Raw genomic sequence first — 26,141 nt, 5'->3', positions numbered from 1 at the left:
ATAGTCATAGATGGAATATCATCAGATTTAATCTATCTTATATAGTTTCAAGCTTACAAATAAATACTTCGAGCATTGCTTTAGAGGGCTAGTCGCGTCCGCTTTCTAACCTAGTTTATCTCACGCTTCTTTAGGCGTAAAAGGCGTATACGTTAGCACTGTACCATTACGAGAACGATAATGATTGCTTTGAAATTAAAATAATATGGATGTTATCGCAATTTGCATTTATACAAATAACAGCGTCTCTGGTTGACAGGTAGATACCGCTGGTTCTTTTTCGTGCTACGCGCTCCATATGGACAATTGAACAAAATTACAAAGATATCGGCAATGAAGAAATTGCATACTGTTACTAAACGATTGATAACAAATACGAAGCTGGTGTGCAAATTATATGTGAAACGGTAAATGCGTTTGTACTTCGCCATTAATCGTTACTTGCGGTAGCTCGTGGGGTCCTTATGCAGAGAGGTCTGTAACGCAACGCTACGGCAATAATAACAATGCCAGATAACGATACATATCGTATTTACGCGAGGAAAAATATGTACTAATTCCAAATAAATTTCCAAGCTGTTGATGGATCTGCAAAATCCTAATACGAGTTATTTTGCCTTTTTCAGAGTTTCAGTAAATAACCTTCATGTGGATATGTCACATAAACACACCGCTAATATGCTGTATAATTTCGCCTGACTCAAGGGACAACATGAGAATCGTATTGTATTGTACAGGCATATTATATAATCGACGTAGCTCATCAGATAACCTAATTCAGGTACTGTTCTGTGTGTCGTAGAACGCATAGCTTTCCTCGTTTCTCCTGTTGCTTGCGGCTAGGTTGTGTTCGCGTCCTTAACCCTAGAAAGCAGGTACGTGTAGCAAATTAGGGAAGTGCGTTAAATTATCCTCTGATATTTTTCGACGGGGTCAAAACACGGGACGAACAAACGAAAACGTTTAAGGTGGGCGACTAAAGGATCTGTAACTTGTACGGTTATAGTTTAATTGAACATGTGTATGAATGTAAGCAGAGCTGATTTGCTTGAGGCCTGTAAGCGTTTTCCTAGAAATAAGGTCATTTACACAAATTTTGACGCGAGGTAGACCTAAAGAATGAATTGATACTATTTTAATTCACTGGCGTGACAAATGTACCAACTGATAGAAATGACACATTGCAGCTATTGTCAGTTTTTATATTTGCAGTCGTAGTAAACAAAGAAGCGGGAGTGATGGATACATAATTCAGTAAATCTATCGTTAGCTGTCTTCTTTGTCGAACAAGCGGAAATTAAAAATCAAATTGCGAATAGTACATCAGCAATTCCACATATTATTAGTAGCGCGATCAATAGAAGTATACCGATTTTTCGTCTTCCGATTTATTTCGAAAAATGAAAATGAGCGTTATCCGTATGTTGGCGGGCATCTTTTAAACTTTGGAACTTCGTCACTTGTATACCCTTAAATCCTAATAATACCGAAACGATGCATGGGATAGCCCAACGGGAGATGAATAATAACAACATAAACAAAGAAAGAGGTAACATTAGCTTTCGGTAATAGCAAAATAAATGTAATTAACAATATTTCAAATTCGTAATTCGATAATGAGTCGTGATTTTCGGTTGAACAAGCATCGAACATTGAGAACGCTGTCTTTGAACATTCTGAGACAGATCCTAACATGGCAAACTGAGTGTACTTAACGGGATGCAAACAGTTCGTCAAAAGACGGTCGAAGCTTTAGCAGGTGACTCCACGCTGGACTACCTGCGCGTATATCAGAGTTCGAAGGCTTGCATAAACGCAACTCGCGTCAATCATTCGATTTCTAGCTAGTCCATTTTAAAACGTACTTTTTGCAATGGTATTGCATCTGGCTAATGATACGCGTAAAGCTAACACCTAAAATCTGATGGTTTACGTTTAAAAGATCTGCCAAACTCCCATCGGACAGTGGCGTGCCGTTTGCAGATCATCCCTAATCCTCTAAAGCAGACTCCATGGATGGGGCTCGTCGGTAGCGATGAACCAGCTAAGACGGGTGGTTTGCAAGGCAGCTCCGGAGGCGTTAGTTACAATGCTAGCTATTTACCAATTTGAAATACTACAGTTTGTTTAATTATATCGAATAAAAACACTTCGAGTGCTGATGTGTTGGTTTCAGTTAAATATTTTCTACGCTACTACAGCTGTTCCGGTTGCCCCAAGCTATCCCCCTGTTTTTCCCCATAGTAATACATATGTAATTAGATCAGGGAGATTGGTGCGGGGATGAAAAGCGATAGGCTGATCATCACAGGCAAAACAGGGGTACGCTAATAGCTATATGGACGTAAATATAAACGCAAATGGTTAAAGAACTCTTAAATTAATTTTAAAAATAATAGTATTTATTATCATTTTTTATGTAAATAAAAATTAAATCCAAAAAAAAATGGTTAAAAAACGCGAACATCTTAATGCGTCCCGATGCACACTCGTGTCTCTGATGTTGTGACTCTTACTGGTGAAAGCTCTAAGAGATATTCGTTTGCCCTATTTGCTCTTTAGCGTATTTGCCGGCCTTTTCTTGCCTAACGACATCATATAGATGTCGGTAACACGCGAGCCCTGTTCTGGGCCTTATCGCCTTCCAGATACCCTTCAAACATAACTCAGTAATTTTCTTAGTCAGCTTTCAGGTGAACCGTAGCCAATATGTACATAATGTACAATACATTCCAACGACAACAACATAATATAGACGTATACTCAAGACCTTTTCCAATATTCAGCGTAATTTCTCCGGGTGTCCTATTGTTGTATAATAAACTATTTGTTAACAAAAAAAGAAAAACAACAATAGCTCGATTTGTTTATCCAGCAGTACAGACAAACGGTACACTTGAGGTTATCACATTTTTCGTTACATTTATTATGCCAGGCTACAGTATGAATTACGTATTTGACCTGTCGTTTTTGTACTTTCCGATCTGCAGATGATGGTACTTTTACTGCTGCTGGGAAATAATCTTACACAGCAATCTAAATGTCAACTACAATTGCTTCGCCGGCAGATGCCTAAAGCTAATATGATAGTAAGTTAAGATGATAATAAGTTAGTCAGACACAAGGAGCCGAACGAGCAAATTACTACAAACCCATATGCGTTTATTATGCCAGATTGCTACTTATTTCATTTGTTATTTTTGTAAAATTTGGTCAAATATTATGTTTACTGCGAGCACTAAAAGTACAACAGGATACAGAAATACGCTTGCTTTCCACGTCGTGTGTCTTTAAACTCGGTGTTACAGCCGTTCTACTTAAAGGCCTGAATTACTAGTCATGTTATGTACGACAAAACATTTGCACATTTGGATAAGAACCAATCCAGGAAGGAACTATTCTAGCAAAAATTGTGGCTCTCACGGCTAGTGTCAATAATAGAGTCCCGCTTTATGATATAACAAGTCTTCGGAAAGAAGTAGTTAGCAGAGGATAAGGTAAGTTGCAATTCACCTCTGCTGCTGACCTCGTTCAGAGGTACTTTAGGCCATAATCTTGACAGCCTTGATCTTACCTACGAATTTGTGTGAAATGAAGTTACTAACTAATGATTCAAACGAAAGCACTTACTTTCGCGAAACAGCACAAGCTGTTTCCTCTTTGTTAGGTAGCCTTCTGACAAATAGTTGTAATAAGCGTCGAATATATGCCGATTTTTCTTTTGTAGTTGTCCATTAAAATGGTTCTAACACTCACCGTGAAATGTGCAACGTCATCGGGCACGATGGGTGAAGGTCGTTCCTCTCGACTTCGCAATCGCGCCAAATAGCTCACCGCCGTAAATTCAAGTAAAGCACAGAATACGAACATTGTACAGGCTGCCATCCAGATATCTAGTGCCTTCACGTATGAGACTGGCGCCAAGGCAGCCTAAAATGCATGCAAAAAGGACAGCCTAAATAGCCTGTATAAAGGGCAGCCTAAATAACCTGTAAAAAGGACAACCTAAATAGCCTGGTCTTCTACTAAGCCGCTGCGGAAATGACGCGCATATAATCATGCTGAAGAGAAGGATAGCCTTTGATGACCAATTATTTTTACTCCCTCAATATGGGAAAAGGTTTACCAAGCCCCTTTACGAAATCTGCCTTCCGCAGTGGATCACGCTGTATCCATAAAACATAAGTTCAACGGCTACGCCGTAACGACCAACACTACTTTGTTGTTACCTTCTTGACTTAAAAGGCGATATATTCTAGTCACCTATCGAGGTTAGCGAAAGGCCAACTGATGTTTTTGATCTGTTTGCTTGTTTGTTTCTTTGCCAGCTTGTGTGAATTATATAAACATACCTGTTTATCCGTGCTTTCAGCAGAGATGGTTAGAAGGGTGGTGACGCCGAGGGTGACTCTAGCGGGAATAGCGTCCACATCGAGCCAGAATGAAACCCAGGAGATGACCACGATAAGTAACGAAGGTAAGTAAGACTGCACCAGATGATGTCCGAAAGCTCGTCGGAGTGATAATCGCACGGAAAGGCAGGAACGCTCTGCAAATGGGGACCGATCCTAAATCAGCTTAGACGACATTAGTCAACAAAGAAATTACCATTACATCCGCCCTTTGCTCCTAAACGCGTATTATTATTAAAATGGATAATGCTTTCTGTATACTTATATGTATCCCAAGCAACTTACGAGATTAAATTTAAAAAAATACAATAAAAAGAACGAATTTTCAAGGTGCATTTTGCTAGCTTTAGATCCAAAAGAAAGAGGCAAATAGTGTTGAGCAACAAGATCAGATAAAGTCGCTGATCAGCAGATCTGAATAAATAGTTCAATGTGCGCCATTGTGTTCCTATTATAGCCTTTTTGTCATTTGTCCATTGGGTTACAAGTAGTCGTAATCTTATTGCACTATTAAAACCGTCAGCTAAATATCTAGAGGTTGCTTTTTTTGGAAATACACAAAACATGTTGATGGGATTTGTTAAAGAAGCGTACGCATACTGATACTTTATCAGATGGTGTCAAACTTATATATTATTGATTATTTCAACACGCAATTACATCCGGACGTATCTGCTCATAAAATAAAAATATCCGGTTAGAAAGAAATGACACGTTGCGGAGCGGCCAATGGTGCTCCATAATCATTTAAGACGTTCTCAATATGTCCCTAGCCAATTAGCCAATTATTTAAGTATACGTGTAGCGACTTCAATAGCTTCTTTGTCTTATTAAGTTAAACAGAAAATAGCTTTTCATAATGTTTGAGTGGACATCATGTGATCTTGGCGAAAAGTTGGTAGAAAATCATGCAAGTAGACAAGTATAGGAAACACAAAGGCTTAGCCATGTGTGGAAATGGATAGATCTGTAGAATACTTGGTGTTCCTCGGTCTTGTGTACCATTCAGTAGAGCTGCCCTATAGTCCAGCTGTGCTTCCTTACGTAATGAACAAAATGTCGTTCCAAAGTTGCCCCAAACATGGATATTTCCAATGAAAAAGGTGTATTTTTGACACCTAACTTATTTCGCTCCGAGAACAAAAATCTATCAGAGTAGCTCAGAATGTCTCTGTGATCTACTACGACGATCTTAGAAGTAAGAGGACTGTTTGAAGGGGGTTTGCTGTGTCCAAATATAGATTTTGGATTTAAAAGAATTATCCAATTACTCAAAGCTGAGATGACCGCGAAAACGGACTCCAGACACTTCACTGTCGTCAGACATCTTGAATCTATTAAATTTTATAAAAGAATTTAGGGATACAGGTGCCTCATAAACTGAGTAAAAACATAAAGAGGCATGGCTTCTTTATGCTTCGCGACATCTCATCCGACATTGAGCATCATGCCGCCACAATGGATGATTTTAGAAAATTACCACGTGTGACGAAAAGTTTCTTTTACCAGTATGAAGCAGAAAAAGTAGGGAATAGGGAATAAAAAAAAAGGAAGGAAGTACGACTAAGCCCAAGGTAAAATCAGATCACTATTCAAAAACGACCATTATTTGCGTCTGGTTACATTGGAAGGGTTTTACACGTTGGATAACGTCTGAAAAAACAAGCTTATTAACACAGATCTGTATAAGACCCACTTGCATTAAATGAATAAGGCTGCACCACAGGAAACATAGATGATAATTGTTGTCCAAGTGGATACTAAGCTACATAAGGCTACGGTTGTTAAAGCTGCCCTGTAAAAGTTTTTGTGGGAGATTGGGCCGTCCCAGTTATGTTCTCCGTTCCTTAGGCAAAATGGTTATTCCTTTTCTAGTCATTGACAAATTCAATTTAAGGAAATTCACTTTCATAATGAAAATAGTTTCGAGAACAGGTTTATTAAGGTTTTCAACATCGCATCCAAAAATATCTAGCAGAACAGAGTAGATAAATGACTAAGAAGCGACAAATGGTCATAGACAGTAACATGAAACACACAAGTTGATTAAAACGCTGACCCTCCCCTGACATTTCCGAGAAAAAATCAGTCTCAGAATGTTTATAAAATAAATTAAAGTGGTGCTCAGAATCTGACAACCTACGGATTTTCCAAAATGTTGGTTTCCACATTTAGACGGCTTAGTGATTGCTACAAATACATGAACAACCACATTGAATAACATGCTCTCATTATACACCACGCTACAGATCAACAAGTCATAACGGAGCTAGGTGATACATTACAAGCTTTAAATTGTTTACTAGTACCGCATGCAAAATCATTCCAGAGCTATAAATATGACTTCGAAGAGAGACGTATTGATGCGTCTCGCTTTTTATATTGTGATGACGCACGCTTCCACCGCGGACGGCTGTTGCTTTCCCATTGCAAGTAATCTTCGCGTCAGTTTGCTTACACCAAAGGTAACTAACTTCCGTAAATAGATGGTTGTTTTATAGTACATAAATAATCTAGCTCAGAAATTCTTAATTTTTATATTTTATTTATATTTAGCGTCCTTCCGTTGTTCTTACTTAGCCCTACCAAAATCTAATGCCGGTTTCAGTAACGCAAGCAACAGCAAAAACGAGAACTATTTAGGAAATTACGATAACGATTGCGACAAATATCGCGTCTTTTTCAAATGGAAAAGATTTAACTTTATCTGTCTGCTCCCATGTGTCTCTTTGCTACTAAAAGCCGTTACGGGGAACAACGACGCAGACACATGAACGTAAAAAACGTTATTTCAGCTCCATCTTCTTCTTCGTCTGCTTCGACCGCCTTTCGATCTTACCACGAACCAGCAACGCTATCAGGTCGTTATTTCTGTACACTTGATCGTTCTTGCTGGTGCCCTTTACGTGTCGGTCCATCTGGCTTTTCCCTGACTTCAGCCTTTAATCCGCTTCATATCACGCCCTGTCCGTGTCGCAGCATAACGACACAAATACAGCTCCCTTTCCATCAACCCATCATGCCTTTATCCACTTACCACGCACGAGAACAACGGCTTTTCCGATACAATCTCTGGGAACCAACCCGAACAAGGGCTTAATAGCTCCACGTAGCAATTCTTTCAGTTACAGGCGACCCGAATCGTAAAAACACCGAGATGGCAGCAGTAGGATCTCGTAATCTTGTAATCTGCCGCCAAAGATCCTCCATGGCAAAAGAGGATGCATAAGCCTAAAACTTTCAGGACGGTCCCTTGCTTTTTTGTTTTGGCACGGTGTAGCATTTTTTTTTTCTTTTTATAAGCGATTTTTGTAAAATATGAAAAGCAGACTCTGGCTTGATGATGTAGAACGTGTAGACGTCTTTATTGCCACACGCAACAGCCCAGAACCCAATGCAGAGTTGTTTGCATCGAGATCTTGTGAATACGAACTACGTTTTCTTTATATTGCGGTGTTGCCTATAGAGGAGTGGAGACAGTACTTATAAATGTGCCGCGTAAACAGATGCTTGCCTTAACATTTAACGCGAGCCATATCCTTGTGTTTTTTTCGACGCATATTCAAAAGTTAATAAATTAAGTTAGATTGTATGAACTGTATTGTGATATATAAACATGTTCAGCATACGAAGCATAGTATAACATAAAGGGAACATCTATCAGGTCATTACCACCAACTTTCATATCAAAATCTTTTTGAAATATAATTTGCAGCATGTACTGGTATTAGTAATAAAGGCAAAGAATGTATGAAAAGAAGTAATTTATCACCTGCCTTATACCTCAGGCCCTCTAAGCAAACGAGCTTAAAGCAATAAAACAGCAAAAAAATTTCCCGGCATAAACATCTTCAAAGATCATCTGTGCGTCTTTTGTCATAGTGGAACCGTTTCTCAAGTTTTCGTAAATTGTACGACATGCCCGAAAGTTCCGATTTATGTTATCAGTATCCTTTTGTATATCTATTTAACCCGTTAACTTTACATAGGAAATTCTTTGGATTAGCTTTTGGTTTCTCTTTAAACAAACACAATGGCTTACAACGGCATAGAATTGTACGTACACTCTTAACCGACAAACGACCCATCAGAATCTCGCATAGAACGCGTGCGACGTAGACGTGGACCTTCCTCGATTCCCTTTTTGACAAATTGGTGACAATTTTTTATAGCGAAATTTTTCAAAATTGCCCGTCATTAGCTGACAGTGTCTAATAGAAAATGAATATGAAGAATATGCAGTCAGAGTAGAAGCAAAATACATTGTCATTGGCTGATAAGGAAGTCTTTTAAAAAGTTCATATATGGAAAACGACGGGGTACATAAAATATAAGGATAAAGGATGAAAATATGAATCCTTTTGTCTAACATTTAGCAGTTACAGCAGAATTATAGAAATTGTCCCGTTTTCCTTTATTGGCTCAATTGTCTGCTGCGTCGGCCGATTTGTTCGTTGTGTCGGTTCGAAACTCTAATACAACTTAGCCTTGTCTAAGAATAAAACTCAGGTTCCTATCTCATAGGCAAACGAACAGCAATGAATAGAAGCTACATGTCTTCGTGCACGTACATATGTATATTGCTCTACAATGCATCTAGCAGCTATTTGTTAAATTACGCAAACAATTTTACGTAGGATAAGCCTTCGTGAAGGCATGTTTGTTTATCTGTCTCTAGCTTTTTTTCTAATTATCGTTCATTGTACCTACCATGCTCTGGCGCATTATGGAGCAGCGTTGTCGTTCGGACGCATGCGTCTAGGTACTGCGCATGCTCAAGTTTAAAATTCGCCATCCGGATGCCATGGTTAAAACTTAAAGGCTTCGTATCGTTCCAGCGAAGAAGAACGTCATTTTTGGTGCGAGCAACTGAAATATAGGACAACGAGACAATAACCAGGACTTTTGTATGTCTTGTGCTGGTTTTGTTTCACGCTACGCGACCATAAATCCTCGGCCTCGGGATATTGTACTTCGGAGCACTGAATCCCATGCAGTCCACCAAATTATTTCTAGTGAGTGAATTATTCCATTGCAACGTTGCTAAACATGATGTCAAAGTCGACGGAAAATTCTCGAAGTATCATCGGTGGTAAGTTAAATCGTGCTAACGGTTCATAGATCCAACGTATTACTTTGCGAATTAGCTGCAAACAAGTAAAGCAATATGGTTTCGCTTACTTAGCTTATCAAAATACATATATAACCGCACCTTGATGTTAGCGGATTTGAAAGGCTCGTATCTGTTACTCGCACTACTTTCGAAAACAATAAACACTTGTGGAGCAGAAGTCGAACAATCACTAACGTGCCGGCTGTCACCCAATTATAAAAACATCGATTTTTTAGGGATATATATGATTCGTCTCTGGCATATTTGTTGACTTATCTATTCCCTGTTTAGTAACGTCGACAGATGGTGGTTTAGTGTTAGACGAAATCAACTCCGCTAACATGACGGGCTGCAGTTCTTTTCAAGAGCGAGACTGGAAAGGATATTACGTCGCATTTTATCTTGTTGCCAGGATAGCTTGTATTACTTGTGACGCAACGTTTAAAAAATTCCTATCTGAATCATTTAAACTATTTATTGTGCTTCGCTGCGTACGAGCTTTGAGGAAAATACGATTCTAGAATCAAACGATCGCCCTGGGGAACCAGTCTATGTTCAATTAAGATCTTGCTAAACTGGGTAAGTGGACAGCGTTCATCAGGTCTTTATTTGACTTGACAGTTACGTATCGTTGCAGATACACAAGCTCCGGCGGCGTTATCAACGTATTTTTGTTTGTTTCCTATCCTATAGGGTTCCAACTCATACGGACTACCAAATAGTTTCTGACTTCAGGGTATCTATCAGTAAAAAAAAACACTCAGCTAATTGACAACATTGGTACGATAACGGCTACTTTGGTTGTGAGGCAATTCGATGTATTTTTAGTCATATTTAGCTTTCCTAACCAGCAACAAATGGCTAGTAAATGGTAAACTAGAGCCACTAGAGACGAGCATTTCGCTACACGTATTGTTTTAGCCTCTATTTTTGCAAGAGTATGTAGGTTTTTTAATCGTACGAGAAACTAGGTTTGAGCTCTGTAGAGCTGTTTTCGGGCAAGAGGGAAATAAATATTTCACAACTCGCAAGTCAAGATGGTAAACAGCATCACTTTGTTTTCTTTATGCAAGTTCCTATCGGGAAGCAATTAGTAGAGAGGAAGCTGTAGTTGAGTGCCCGCTGCTTTTGGTTTTCGTGCTCTACACGCATTGAGAAAACGAGGCGCTGATTAAAAACTGGCGAAAGGTAATGCTAACAATATTGCTTTTAATAAGTAAAATTGTCACGCTATCTATATTGCAATGGTTTTCCTGTCGGTTTTACGAAAAACACTAGCCAATCGGTTGTGCCTGTGTGCGAATGAAAGTGACCAGCTTTTTTATTCCGTATGATGAAATGAATTATATTGCAGCCTTATTGGTATTCTACATATTAAACTGCTGCACTACACGATGGTTTCTAAGAAACTGATCGAATCCACTAAATTTGAAAATCGAAATGACTTACGCCAACGCTGAACGAACTATAATCAGGCAAAAATTATATGATTCTTTCGAGAACGGAACGATATTATTTGACTCGGCCAGCAAATGGGACCATTACCTATGCTCGCATAATGCGCAGTTCGTTCAAATAGTGGCGTTCGAATCGCTCTGTTTACTAACACCTTGATATACTTCGAAGTACTTCGAATCTGTTTTCAAAGCGCTAATATAAATTGAGACGTGAGCGCCACAATGAACTTAACTAAATATTATCGATGGATAATATCCTATTGCTTTCGTTAACTAATACGTTTTTATCGAAACTCTTAGATATGAGCAAAGCGCTAACGGTGTACATATTACGGTGGTACTATATGTCTGTTCGGATAGGAAATCGTATATTCAAAAACATGCCTAATCTAAAGAACGGTATGTGTGCTCCAGGAGCTGCTTCGTTGACCGCGTGAGCAAATACACAAGTTAATAGAGAGAAAGTATTAAATTTTCAATTTGACTTAACAACAAAGAACTATCATGATCGATAGAAATATGTATCGTATGTAAAATAGCGACAGTAATGTTTTAGACGACTACAGTCAGTTTTTCATTAAGAGTTTCCGAAAGCAAACGAGTATTCGTGTATGTGAAGTATGACATTTTACCTGAATAGATGTTAATGTTAGCGATTTAGCGTACGCAGGATGCTATGCTAAGCTTACGCAAATCTATAAGAGACTATGTGAAGGAAGCTTCGAACGATTGAAGATGACCTTTGATGACTTAGGAATCGAACCATAAAACTTCGAATTCTACCTTTACCAAGGCTCACTGAATATGTTTAATTATTTCAGTTATTCATATCAACTCACTGTGGGATTGCATTTTACCCAACGGGAACATTATCATACCTTTGTTCTCATTACACAAATTCAAAACTATGCGCGATGAATAGCGGGAAATTTCAGCACCATAGAAAAACAGCAAAAAATTTATTAATGCGCATTAGTTTAATTTTGTATTTTATAAATGTGTAAAAGAATAATAAAAAGCGCACAAAAAGAGAAAAAAAAAAGTGCTACCACCAACACAACCAGTATGAGTAAATAAAACTAGCACCTCTTTTGCTAGTATTCATTTACATAATAGATTTGGGGTTGTGGAAGACGGCTTGTAAAAGAATTTTGCTGTCCATACGGAGACAAGGTTTAATGCAACAATCTGTGAAGTATCCGCTAGTAGCTTGTTATATATCTAGCCTAATAGAAAAGGCTGAAACAAGGAACGTATTAAGAGGGCCTCCATGTTGAAGCGGTACAGTGGTCAGCTATGCATAAGCTACGGAGTGCGTGAAATATAATTTTCCTTTAACTATAGAATTGTCACCCTGTACTTGAGCACTTTCGAAAGACTTGTTTGGAAAGGGTCCTAAAGCAGTTCTTTCGGACGGTACTCGTACGTGACGCAAATGAATGACAATGAATCTTAAGAGGAGATCATGGGAATAAAGGGGAAGTTAGTGGCTATTTTCCCGGCCAGCTTCCATAGTTGCAGCTTTGACTGGCTTTATCGTGCTCTTAGGATAATGGAGCTTTACGCTGGTCACTTTCCGTTATTCTGACCTGTACCGGACTTAATTTTGCGGACGGACCTAGTTTGTAGTAACGAGTAAAGGCTTTGTGGCTTACTTAGGCTTAAATTCGTTTAACATGATTAGAACCGCAGCATAGACCTTGTGGGTACTTGGAACTAGCTAATCTTGTGTTAGATGAGCACGAATTGAAGAAGTTCTTTTATAGACGGTCTGCATTCGTGCAAAATTGTAATAACGCAAGGCGTTGATAATTTTCATCTACTAAGTTAAATTACTGAGGAAGTAAGGTTACGTGTTCAGTTGGCGTCTATCATAAAAGTCTGCGAAATAAATATTTTTTCTACCACATGTCCTTCGTATCAATATAGCCTTGGCGGGTTTTCAAGCCGCTAATAAGAATAGCTAATGTTATTTTTTGATATTATTATTATGATGATATATTAGTATTATAATTGTGCGGTGACTTTCTTATACTCCATCCTAACAGTAACATACACTTTAACTTGTTTGCCTTTTAAAAAAGAGCATTGAACCATCAAGCTTGTTATTTAGATACATACAAAATAGTTTTAAACAAATGCGGACTGTTTTACATAGAAACACGTATTCTTGAAATAGTATCAAAAACAAGAACTAGGCTATAAAAGTCGTTTCGAAGTTATTCAATTTTGCAAAATTCATGATTTAGATAATTGGCTACAGTCAGCACCGAATGAGACTCTCACAGAGAACTATTACAAAAACAAAGGTACGGGAATGACATAACAAAAAAAAAACTGACGTCGCATCGAAAGCTACGAATGCTATGAAGTACAATGACCTGACATCCGTTTCCCATAGAGTAAATACCGCATTGGCAAATGTAGCCTTTTTGACGTTTACTGAAGGCACTAATATGAAATTACCAAAAGAACTAAATTTTATACCGTCTGGCAATAGAACTATGTATGTACACTGATATCTACCGAGTAAGCGAGAAAATAGTTTGTAAGTTACTTGCACAGTGGCGGGGTGAGTGAGATGCGAACACCAAGTTTTGGGTTCGATTATTAGTAAAAACTTGCGTAATTTCTCGGGATTTTCCTCAGTATATTAGTACAGGGGTCAAGTGGTACTATAATCGTAGAAAACGTATTTAGACTTCACAGAACAAATCAAAGAGATCGAAGAAGGTCACCTTAAAGACAGTGCATCTGGTACTGCGACAACTTGCCTAGTGCGACTTTGTGGCACCGAACATATGCTTATATTTATTGAGACATTGCTATGATGTTAGAGCTTATTCTTCCCACTTAAAGCAAAATGATGGACATTGACATAATGAAAAGCCTAGTTTGAAAAGGAATAGTAGGATAGTAAAAAAAGGAGAGATATCTCCTATGTTAGGAAAAATAGAACCACATGTCAACAATACTGGAAGTACGCACGGAGGTTGCAAGGTACTTACGAGGTGTAGTGCATGCCGAAAGTTCTAAGACGTTTTGGACCGAAGGTCGGCCAAGGACTAAAATTTTCACGTGGATGATTACTTTAGTGCCGTAGATTTATTAACAGCCATTGTCACACAACTGGAGATGGCGTAAATCCTATGATTTTCTACGTCGCCGATGACGAGTCTGCGTTAAGAAGCGAGATAGGGACTGAAGGAATCCTTTAAGCTTCGGCCGCGTGGACAGGTACGGCACGTAATCAAGTTAAATCATTCGATAACGAAATCATTCGATTATATTACTTAGTTAACCTGGATGCGAAAACAAAAAAAGCATGCAAGAATACTGTCGAGGGAAAGTTTTCGCTGGATTTTACCTTCACGATATATAAAAAAGATACACACAAAAGAGATGAGCAAGCCAAAGGTGTTACGATTATAAAACTCATTTATATACAAAATTAAGAGCACAGGTTTTTAAACATAGGCACAACTTCAATAACAATGTAGAAACAGTTCAAGCTATGACGCTCGTAAGTTCTATGGGCTAAAATTTGTAGAAGTATCTTTGTTGAAATAGCACACGCAACCGTCTTTGTGAGTGTGAGACAACAACAGTCCGACAGGACACAAATGTGGTCGACTAAGGACACTTACCCTACGCATGTGTTTCACTTCTAGTTGGTAGGATAGCGAAGTGACAGGCATAACCTTTATGTGACGAAGTCCATAATTTTGATATTTGATTTATAAAAAAATAAATGCTTGATCTATCTATTTCTGAAGTAAGGCCGCTACGCTTGTTCAATGGTGTCATGCGTTATACTGTGCAGCTTAGTCTGAGCTCTACGTAGCATCGTTACCGTGTGCTGTTGATGCTTGATACGAAAATGTGCCGGGCTTTTCACTGTTAGACTTGTCTGGATCACAGGACGAACACACGCTTATTATATATTGATGTTATTTGCGCATAGTAGTTCTACCATGTTCCCTGCCAGATAGTGTTCCTCGTAGGTGTAAATAACAGCCGTAGAAATCAGGCTTGTATTAAAGCATGGCTGCGGTTTACTCTTAGAACTGTTGTCTTGCGCCTTGTAACAAATGATTTGCCATCTACACACCCATCCTTTAGGCCGGAAGGTTACATGCGTCATATGCAGCACAATAGCAACATTAGATATTAAGATTCATTAAACTGTTGTTTACAGTTTTCCCAAACGCGTCAAACTACTGATCTCTGCCCTGTGATAAAAAACTCAGTAAATAGTAACATCATTTCCTCTGATGTATATGCTATAGTATGAATGCGTTTTTGCTATGTATGGCATCTACGTACTAATTATATGGCAATATTGGCAACATAGGCGTACATGAAGAAGTAACTTACATGAGGCAAGTTCAATGTAGCACTCCTGCGTATCCAGTGGGTAGCTTGTGAGATCCATCATACACGAGAAACGTAGTTTTAATCTGAAAGTTTGTTAACTTCAATAAGTAATTCAATAATACCATATATAGGGTCAGTTCAAACACAGATCGGGTCAAGTCGGCTCCGGTAACATCCGCGGTTTCAAATGATGTTTGTTTCAATAAACAGATACGCTGACGCTTCAATGGCAGCTTAAGGGAGTTTACGTGTAGCAGACCTTTCTATTAGATTCTAGTCTGCCGATTCGAATAATGCGTAATCAAGTTTGAGGAAAACTAAGTGGTATGTGGGTCTAAGATAGCATTTACGATAGAACACACGTGGTATAACCCGGACATAATTAGCCGATTTATCGTCTTAATTCTATGTATTCTTTTATAACAGCTCTACAGAGTCGATACATACTTCTAATAGAACAACTACTTGCACATTTGTACAGGGAATGCCTTTTTGGTTATAAAGGATTTTGTATAAATGAGGTTCATAGGGGTGAGAACTGAACTAGCGCCTTAAGAATATTTTTTTAAGCTTTAGGTTGCTCTAGGATTTATCTACACGTATATATATATATATATATATATACATATATATACATTAAACTTAAGGAAACTCGGATATTCCAACAGAGGTGTATATACCAAACTAACATGGAGAATCTTATAAAACGTTAAAAAGCGAACAACAATTGATCCAACTTGGGGTACTAAGAAGAAATCGTTCTGTGGCACAAAGCAGCCTGCGACAAGCCGGACTTTCGGCTATTGTCCTGTCAACTACAGTGCCAATCTCAGGAAGATCTCTTCGCAGTTCAGAGATTCCTGTAGAACGTAAGATGCTATTGGTACGTTAATACAATCTAATTTGAAGCACATAGTTACCTGTAACTGCCGCAATATGACCGCTTTTTTAAATCCAATAGCCTATTTGTTTCGGAAAATTTTCCGAAACTTTTAACCTTTTAAATCAGTAAATAAAACTGTTCATCAATAAATCCTTGTAAGAAGATGTTGTTAGGACTTATTACATTAGAACGAGCGCCTGAACTTGCCAAGATAAATTAAGAAAGCAATGTACGCATATTGAAAAACGGTGCTCGTCTGCTTAGTAGTACCCAAAATAAGACATCTCCTGGTCACACGTTCAAAACTCTAACAGCTGTGCTGTCAACCCATCTATCATTAGTCCCACATTGTTCTATGTGCGAATGTATATGTATGTAGAAAAATAGGGTTATATAAGCTCGACCCTCTATAGCATAAAGACCTTATGTGATCATAAGCTTTGGACAGTATAAGCTGTATTTTTTGTCGCTGTCGACCACAAGTATTTTAAACGAATGGTTTTGTTAAGTATGCGTAGCCTTTTTTCAAAGCCCTTTATTTTTAGTCACAAGGTTTACCGCACGATCAACAATCATGTTACCATCATAAATTTACCTTGGGTAAAAATTAAAAAGGTATTGAAAAGCTATATAACCTTGCCGGTACGATTCAACAGAACCTATTAAAGAATGAAACTTTGGCCGCAAATTGATTTAATATCTTTTGTTTTATATTGATGCATTCTCGCTGTGAGGTTATGAAGTCTTATCTATAAGGTTAGAGTATGATATGGCCTTATTCTTACCTCTGCATTGGACACTGCAGGTCTATCTAAGGAGAATAAAGGCCTCTTTTAGTCAGAAAAAAAAGAACAGTTTGAGTTGCTTATTTCCTTTTTTTGCTAGAAGGATACTTAATAACGGAAAGTACAACCGCTTCAAGAAAGGCATCATTATCTTAAACCATTGATAATGGTCAATTGAAGAGGCACCACAAACGATAAAAAAAAATACAAAATCTAGGCCTTCACAGGGTAGGATGTCGATACTTCATCGAACTGATTCTAGGTAGTACTGGAAACTTGGTAACTTGAGCACGACAAAGATTATTTGTCGCACACTTATGAGCATTTCGCAGCTTCAATAGTAAAATGGCATTGAAGAAAATAACATTGATGAAACTGGTGTCCGCTTACTACAATGCTATGGTGGTACGACGTTGTTTGGGGAACTCCACCCACCTTTGAATATATCGTAGGGTTTACCATAATAGGCACCTGTACATAATGGTCAAGTTAATAACAATGATTTAGAGACTAAAATAGTAGAGCTTGAAATGGCTAATAGATTTTAGCACTCTTTTTGATACGCTAGAAGCAGTTCTGCTGCTGACGTACCTGAGAACGTAAAGGACGCGTCCTTTGGGGCCGATGCGGAGCAAAACGTTTGGTACTGCAACGTAATGAAACTCTCCTGAAAACAAATCCAAATGATGATTACTTAAATAAAATCCCCTTGTACATACGAAAATCGAGCTGGTCGACTTGTAAACCTGGCTTTATAACAATATTATTAAGATTAGCCTGATAAAAATCTATGTTTTCTAGTCATTTTAGACCTTTTCATCAGTGAAGCAAGGTGCAGATGTAGCTAAATTCTTTCAATCAATCCCTAAATTTTTTAATCGATTAAGTGTCTGCAAAGAGATGCGTTTCATCACTGTGAATTTATATGTATTGAATATTATTCTAATATTATTACTAATGTTATTAGAAGCACAGGTATACCTGTGCTCCTATGGGTTAAAAGCACCGGTCATATTGACACAGCAGAACTATAATGCAGTTGGATAATTAAATATGTTTGATCTAATTTCCAGCTTAATTGAGGAAATTTGCATAGAACCTGATTACAAATAAATGAAGAATATACCTCCAACGGCAATTGTAGCTTAATATGAAACTATTAGTAACAGGTTCTACTAGATGAACCGGTGCTCCTGTCCTGCATTGGCTAATTCACCCAACCTAAAACCTTCAATTAGGTGAACAAAAATTATAGGTTGAACATGCATAGCAGTTATCGCGTTGCAATCACCTTGGCCAAGCCAGTTTTTTTCCATTAGCCTGTTCTCATCTGTTCGCATTTCATACATTTCTATAACATGACTACGGGGCCTCTGGAATGATTGTTGTGTCGGGGTGCATATGGATGGGCCAACCTCTTAGGAACATACATGAATCAAGTAATCTTCGCGATCTTCACGTAAGACATCGCGATTAATAGGGTCAATGATCTATTAATTTTACGCCTGGGGTGTTAGCGCAAGCTGAAGTTAAAAATAGGGAAAACTGCTTTTTTCCTCGATTATATCAAATAAAGCTTGAATCTGTTTCCACACCGTCGCTAGAGCTTGTAGGCTTTTTACTGTTGTTCTTTTCATAATACATAGTTACGTATTCCACTAAATAATGATAAAATAAATACTTCGACAGACATTTGATGTGTATGTTTTGCTTGGTGTATTGATTCTAAGCTCAGGACGTCACCGAGGTTCAAAGGTTTTTTAACTTTTATTTTTTGTATTATGCAGTTGCAAATGTGGATTTTGTTTGACGCATTGGCTTTGTTCTTGAGACGCCATCAATTTTTATTTAAAACTTTAACAATAAAGACACAAATACTTGATATATCTCGGGCATAATGATTCTGTTTCTGGGACGTTATCAAAACCTAAGGATTTTTTTTTAAACATTTGTTAATAATACATACTTACATATATTTTGTTAACACCCAGCTATGAAATGGCTTTTGAGACAATGCTTTTCACGAAAACCAACTCCAAATTACCCGTTTGAGCTTTTCAATTGGTAGTTATTAAAAACTTGCTCAACAAACTTAACGAAAACGGATTGAAACGTATTATTACATAGATAAACCGAGACCATAAAGTTTTCGCCGTCTTCACTCAAGAAGTGCCCATTTTAGGTACAGAAACATGTATTGCATTTCATTCAGTTTGTCAGAATCTACTGACTGATGTTACAAATCATTCCCGTATAAAACACTATGTTAAATTATCACTCCCTAGACGGTATGCTTAGTTCAGAAACTGAAATTTAGACATACGGACATGCTATTGGCGGTTTTACTGAACTCATCAAGTTTTATCGACCATGATTAATATCCAGCTTTAAAATATTTGCTCTTCTTTACTTGACGGCTAACATCTGTGCATAGGAGCATATATAACTTTTCGACTCATTCCATCAAAGCTACCATCTAGTCAAGAGAAGACATTTTTCTTCACACAATCCTTCTAACATTTAGCCTGTCTTAGCCCCTAGAGCTTTCTCATAGACATATATAAGAGATTCTATCAGTGACTTCCCAAATGAACTGAATTAGCATCACGCTTCCTATAGTAAAACTAAATTACCCTTCAAAAAAAGTACTCACACGCTTTAAAAAATAAACTGAGATGGTTCATACGTCATCAAATGTGAATCATTTAGGCTAAAATCATCATTTTTCGACTATATCGTAAACATTTCTCGCCAAATTCTATGCTGTACTCATACTGTAGAGCTTGAAAAAACGAACAACCTTACAGCCTTCGACAAATTCCCAATATTCCCAGATATTTATCAGACTGTGATAAATGATGATTACGCTCAAACTAACGTTACGCTTTATGAATCCTTACCCTTTAGGAAAAAATGCGTCTTGCGTGCCGATCTCACCAGGTTAAATCTCTTCCGATCCAGATATAATAAGTCTGATTACGTTTGGAGTAAGACAAACCCACTTCCTAAGACTTTCAGACGGTCCTGTGGGCTTCACCCTGCACCTGTTCTGTCATTGATATAATTAATTTAGCTTACTTATACTCAGTCCTAACGTCAACTATAAGATACGTATTGCCTAAGCCGTTATTCTTTTGCTGCTCTTTTATCAGCCTGTTCGAATATGTTTAACAAAAGTCTAAATTTGCCTCGGTGATAATATGTTGACTTTTGGTGCATTTCTACGACGTGATCACTGGGCATTTGTATTATTGGCTGATTCTGTTTTCGGGACGCGGATGAATGGGGCCGGTCGTTGATCAACATCTGAGGAACAAACGGGATGTAAGTTCTAATATATATCGCGATTGACTGAATCGGCTGATCTGCTAATTATGTTCCTACGACGTAACCAAGCCCTAAGGTAGTTTTTGTTTACACAGACAAGATCCAATGAAAGTTGACTGTTTTCGGGATGTCCCTTGGGCCTGACGGTCTCCTTCATCTTTCCTTTTTTTAAATCTTTTTCTACCTTTCTGATTTTCTAGTAATAGATATATACATGTATTACATTGAATGAAGACGCAGATATCTGGTATGTCTCCGTTGGCATATTCATTTTGTTTCGGGAAGCTCACTTAAACTTTACAATTTTTTTAAATCTTTTGTTGTATTTTTGTAATTTTGGCAGTCTTTTTCCGAAAATTAATTAGGAAAATTAATTCTATATCTGCCGCTTTAGCTTTCCAATTTAGATTTGTTGGAAATTTGCTCAAAGATGACTTGAAATCGTTTTTCGCTCTATTTTTACGAACCGATACGGCCAGCAGGGTTTTTCAACAATTTCACTCAAAAACATCGATTGTAGATCCGACTCGTCGAAATTTATCGAGTGGTGTTAAAAAAAACTCCAAAGCTTACAAAGAATATTTTCAAGTGAAAATTATTGCATTTCAGTCCAGCTCATGGAGAGCTCTCAGTTAACACTGACAAAACCTCTGTACCTAAATATCAATGTAAACAATTTTGTCCCATTGTAATCTTAGCAAGAGGGTCACTATTCGGTTTTTGGCTTTTTCCATGCAGAAACATTCACTATAACTGTGGGGAGATGTTTAATCCGCTCGTCTATCGATTGGTGCAATGAATTAATGTAGAGCAACACTTTAAGTAAAAAAAATGTTTTCCATATTTTCGAAAAAAAGTACTCAACTAAAATGTTCGCCATATTAGCCGTAACAACTTCCCAGTTTATACTTATCATTCAAAAATACCTCGGAATACAATTTCACCCCGGTGTCACATGGGCGCGATGAACAGATATAGAGATATGTGCCATATTTTCATTAAGCTCATCTAGATCTAGCTGTTGAAAGGCTCATTTCAACGTTTTTGCCAATTCAGACATTCATTCAATTAACGTTGAAATAAGTCTATGCGCGGATAAGTTATTTGAATTAAAACACTAATAATGTCTAATGAGTGGTCTTCGATTCAGCAAAGATGGGCGGTTCTTTGAATGTCCGAGTGGAGAACGACAACTAGCGCCATCATATCAATAAACATTGCAGTGTCCACCGAGTATTGAATGACTCGATAAGTTTCCGACGTAGAATAAGAAGCAATAATACTTTTTTAGCTAACTAATCACGGTGTAGATTTTTAGCTACTTCAATATATACCATAATATACTTTTCGTTAGACTGGTAGGGCACTTTGACAGAAGATATATATGGTTGATGAAGCATACATTGGAATTGAAAAACCGAGCGGCAAGGAATGTACCGTCTTCTAGAACACCACATATATCATAAAAGGCCTGCTTCATGTTGGTTCTATGCAAGTTCGTCATGGACAAATGATTTTTCATATCTTTGCTGTCGACGTAAGCTTCATGACTGAACCGTCGCAAAGCGGCATTATTTGGACTCGCTATTTATTTTTGCAGCAGATTGGGATGTCAATTCTGAAAATGCCTAATCAGACGATTCCTGTTATAAGCATGATGTCTTAGGCAAGCAAAGCCAAGCCTGAATTTGTTAGACAAACGATCTTTATTTTTTTATTTATACCTCCATTGTCAATAGTCTATGCCCAAGTCATCGTCGTTAATAACATGTCGCCATTATCCATAATTATCTTAAATGTTTGAATAGAAGCCGAGGTAAGTTCACTGATCCGCCTATCCCAAGGACGTTCTACCGGAACCTAAAGATAAGCATCACCCGCTTAGTGCACTTTTAACCTGTTTTTTCCTTGGTCCTTCAGTTTGTACCCAAATCATAGTAAAAGGCTATTTATTTACTTAATTATGGCAGTCAGAGATCAGTATGCTATCGCAAATATGTCTAAGACAAAAAAATAACGAAGGGCAAACCAATATCTCATGATCATATGGTATTGCTAAAAACTGATAGAAATAGCTCGATGTTCACCATGGTGAAATTTTGCTTTGATCGAAGGAGCAGATGCATCATTGTGGCGTCTGCGTATTACCACAACAATATCGCATACATTGCGTACATAACCCAATTAGCTTCGTTTCTACGATATTGTTTCAGATAACATCCCCTATTTTCACACTACATTGCAATACACATTACAGCATGAAGGGTGCAATTATATTATCCACCCGTCAAGTTATGTCCTCATCCAATCAACTGTAGCCTGTAGCAATCAACTGTAGCTGTAACTTGAAAACTTTCAGACACATAATCTATAAATTCGGAAATCGACAGCTAACTCAGTGATGCAGTCAAGCCGATAAACACCTCGCTGATTTGCGCAGACATGCAGGCTGGTTTACATGCGATAACTAATGGAAGCGTATTCATTCCCGTCCAGCTTAAAACGCGCATGCAACACAGATGCATTGGACCGTTTTGGGGCCGCAAACCATGTCTACGGGCAGTGGCCTACTACCCTTAGTGACGAGTCAGCGTACGGAACAAAGTTTTGTTGGTCCGATGGCAAAAAAGCTTTTCTAGAGCCAGCGGAAGTCGGCTGACTTAAGAATAGAGAAAATGAACACAACGATTAATTGACCATTCGAATCTACAACGCCTCTGGAGCCCGTGGAGAGCTTTTCCGCTTTTTTTTTTTTTTTTTTGAGAGCTTTTCCGATCGGAAGGTCATGACCTGCCGACTATGCTTGGTCTGGAGAATAAAACAAACTTCGTAAATTTTAAGGTTGGCTCTACAGCTGAAGGCGGTAGCGGCGAGGGCGCCGCGGACCTAAACCGGAGCTGTATATTATTTGTTCTTCAGCAAGATGGAACACTGGTTACATCGTACGTATATCGGTTTAAGTCAGGAATGGTTGTAGGGAGCAGATATTTTTCTGTTTAGGCGGCAAACACGTAACGAACAATAAATACTAATTATTTTAGATTTATAATAATTGTCACTAATAATGTTGAGACAATTTGAAAAATACCAGAGAAATAAGTGGTTTTGACATATCATTAAGACCTTCAGTGCGTCAACAGAGACATGTTTGAGTTACGGTTACAACATTCGCTATGAGCGCAGATAACTTCGGCAAGGCTTCATAGTGTATATCGGTTATAGCTATGTACACATATGAGGTTAAAAAGTCACGCTGTATTTCGATAGCAGCTAATTACTTAGAACGCCGTGCAGGCTGTCCTAAACGATAACCAAGTGTTCTTATAAATGCAGGTTTAATGTCTTTGCAGGATCAAACAGAGCTACACTGAGATCTCATACTTTTTGGCTGATCTCTTCCTCCCTTCGCAACGACATAGCTCTTATGTGTTGACAACTCTGGTGTCTTCCTAACGTACATCTAGAAGCGTATATATATATATATATATTATGACAGCATTGTTGCAAGTGAATTTTTGTGCCGTATTTTATTCGATTACGCTCGTCACTGATACATCGTCGAATTGTAAACCCGGCTACGTAATCGGACCAGTCTATGACGACGGTCGACAAAAAAGAACTTTCTTGCCACGTCGTCTTTTAGCACTTAGATCCGATTGTAATTGTATGCAATTGTATGTAATTAAATGTTATTTTTTTTTATGAACTTGAGACGCTAACCATAGACAAATCATCCCTTTGTGCAATGCTCACTGCTTCCAGACAATGCGAACATTATATCATTAGTACTACGCTTATCTATGCATACGGGTCTGTCTGCGTACGTGTAGATATAGAGTCACCTACCTTGTTTAGCGTTCGGGAAGTAAGTGTCTGGTTTCCAAACCGCTTTAATAATGTCGGCGTCGTTGAGGTCAAGATGGAAGTTGTTGTGGTCCTGGATCGGCAACAAAACATAAAGTACACACACATTTAGCTAGATAGGTAGTTATCATAGGTAACGTGAAATTGTACTTCGTGATGGAACCAACTGAGTGGGAGACATGTTTAGTGAGTTATTGACTCGATCAGCTCATTTAATGGGCTTAACGATCGTTTTGAAGTCGATGCCTGGTAAATAAAATTGAAACATTGCTACATACGAAACTGAAGTTCGACAACATACTAAGGCCTAAGTTCTTCTAATTCGAGCGTGCGTATTTGCAATTCAATATTCCATCTATAGTTAAAGTAATATAAAGCTTACAAACTGAAGTCGTTAGACCTAAGGAATTCATGAACTGAATATCTTCAATGGACATACGTGAAGCTGGATTAGTTTGTTTACTCGTATGAATGTACATCTCGCACAAAAGTCCATCGCCTGTCCGATATATTTCCTATCACTCAGCTCCGTTTTATCAGGCTGTCCGTTACGATACGAAACAGTACATTGTGAAGTTGTAATTTATTTACTCGACAGATCTATTCAGTTCTAACGTAAATCAGAAAAAGTGGCCGACAATGTTAACGTAAGTGTGCTATTTTATCTAGAAATCAAAATGATCCATGTGGAATCAGAGTGATCTAGCTGATGAATGAACTAATACAGATGATTTTCTGTATGAATTATCTGTTCCAGCAGTGATTCAAAATTAAATCCTCTAGCACACCATAATCGAGCTAAGATGGCCAATTCCATATTCTAGATTATAATCGTACTTCTAGTAGAATTCAACTCATCCGTGACACAGATACATGTAAAACGGCCGTAAGCGCTACTAATTGACAACAATTGTATATTAAACAAAGCGATATCGAGGTAAATTTGTCATTGCTACCCTGTCGAGAGTACACGCGTTAGCTGCACGAACAAATTTACTAGGTATCATACGCCGATTGGAAATGAAGGATTTAAATTGACAACGACCACAAAGCAGTCGTTCTTACTGGCCGTACGTGCTAATATATTATGAAAGGAATTATGTCCATGCTAAGCTTTACTTACATCCGACTTACTCTGTTCCGTAATATAGATAATACCATTAAAACAACGATCAATTGTTCGCTTGTTGTACCCGACAGTTCCGAAAAACGTATGCGGTGTCTGTGAGCACGTCTAAGAGTATTCTCCCCCCTTCCCTTCTCCCCACCGTCTTACGTGCGGTAGTTGTCCTCTGTGGAACCGAAAATCGTCCCAGCTTTGACGAAGATACAGTTCTGCATCGTAGTCCTGTAAAACAGAACAAACTAAGCATCGGTAATTGCACATACGATATCAATGACGATGATGCAATGTATTAATTTGAAGATGAGTGATAAAACTATGGGCAAGATTGTGAAAGATCGAAAACATCAACGAGCTGGATTACCCAAAAAAAGGCACGGGAAAGAAGTAACGAAAAATCACCTTGGCATCAACAAATCAGACGTTCCTTGCATCTAAAAATGTTGTAAACATTCCGACTTGCTATCAATGGGGATGCTCTAGACAGTACAAAATAATTTTTCGAATAATACCTTAAACTAAAGCCAAAGTATTGCACGATCACAATACAACGGAAGACTGTTTAAGACCTTATTTAAATTGAATGGCATGACCAATCAATCGATCTACTATATCGATAACTACAGTATATCTACCTGCTACACCGAAAAATCATATAAGTTTATCAAGAGTTAACTACGGTGCACCATTTCAAACAAACGACTGATTGAACCATCCGTTTTTAATGGTACATTGGTTGTTACAACTAATTGAATTCACTGAAGACGTCTATTTTACCATGCATTCGGCGGGACTTTAGT

The 26,141-nt window shown here is 38.1% G+C and overlaps 1 protein-coding gene and 3 long non-coding RNA genes across 14 annotated transcripts in view; 3 read left to right on the top strand and 1 right to left on the bottom strand.

Moving 5' to 3' along the window:
* The window catches only part of LOC111251470 (glycine receptor subunit alpha-2-like), a 60,057-nt gene that overhangs the window by 617 nt on the left and 33,299 nt on the right, over window positions 1-26,141 (bottom strand). For 7 of the 8 annotated variants that reach the window (XM_086989631.1, XM_022808062.2, XM_086989629.1 and 4 more), the window contains 7 exons: window positions 25,495-25,566; window positions 24,201-24,291; window positions 17,619-17,694; window positions 15,360-15,442; window positions 9,123-9,281; window positions 4,353-4,549; window positions 3,757-3,930 (listed from right to left, as the gene is read on the bottom strand). In XM_086989631.1, the coding sequence (XP_086845757.1) occupies window positions 3,757-3,930; window positions 4,353-4,549; window positions 9,123-9,281; window positions 15,360-15,442; window positions 17,619-17,694; window positions 24,201-24,291; window positions 25,495-25,566 (852 nt within the window). Of the gene's footprint in view, window positions 1-29; window positions 865-3,756; window positions 3,931-4,352; window positions 4,550-9,122; window positions 9,282-15,359; window positions 15,443-17,618; window positions 17,695-24,200; window positions 24,292-25,494; window positions 25,567-26,141 lie in introns of those variants that run through there. The other variant, XM_086989633.1, reaches the window with a different exon arrangement.
* On the top strand, window positions 859-4,747 carry LOC147755636 (uncharacterized). The gene is made up of 2 exons (XR_015327944.1): window positions 859-3,089; window positions 3,728-4,747. It is a non-coding gene; the product is annotated as an uncharacterized LOC147755636 (long non-coding RNA).
* The window catches only part of LOC147755635 (uncharacterized), a 56,991-nt gene continuing 40,130 nt past the window's right edge, over window positions 9,281-26,141 (top strand). Inside the window, exon 1 of the long non-coding RNA XR_015327938.1 lies at window positions 9,281-9,504. This is a non-coding gene — a long non-coding RNA (uncharacterized LOC147755635). The remainder of the gene's footprint in view (window positions 9,505-26,141) is intronic.
* Window positions 9,763-24,516, top strand: LOC111251472 (uncharacterized). Of its 4 annotated transcripts, none has more exons than XR_015327935.1 (4): window positions 9,763-10,104; window positions 19,935-20,351; window positions 23,196-23,296; window positions 23,705-24,516. It is a non-coding gene; the product is annotated as an uncharacterized LOC111251472 (long non-coding RNA). The 4 variants fall into 4 exon arrangements; XR_002673798.2 differs by having other exon boundaries at window positions 9,763-10,713; XR_015327937.1 differs by lacking the exon at window positions 9,763-10,104 and adding an exon at window positions 11,113-11,415.

Source organism: Varroa destructor, unplaced genomic scaffold (genome assembly GCF_002443255.2).
Source record: "Varroa destructor unplaced genomic scaffold, Vdes_3.0 BEIS01000005.1, whole genome shotgun sequence".
In the NCBI taxonomy this organism is placed as follows: domain Eukaryota; kingdom Metazoa; phylum Arthropoda; class Arachnida; order Mesostigmata; family Varroidae; genus Varroa; species Varroa destructor.
This window is presented reverse-complemented; position numbering and strand designations above follow the sequence as displayed.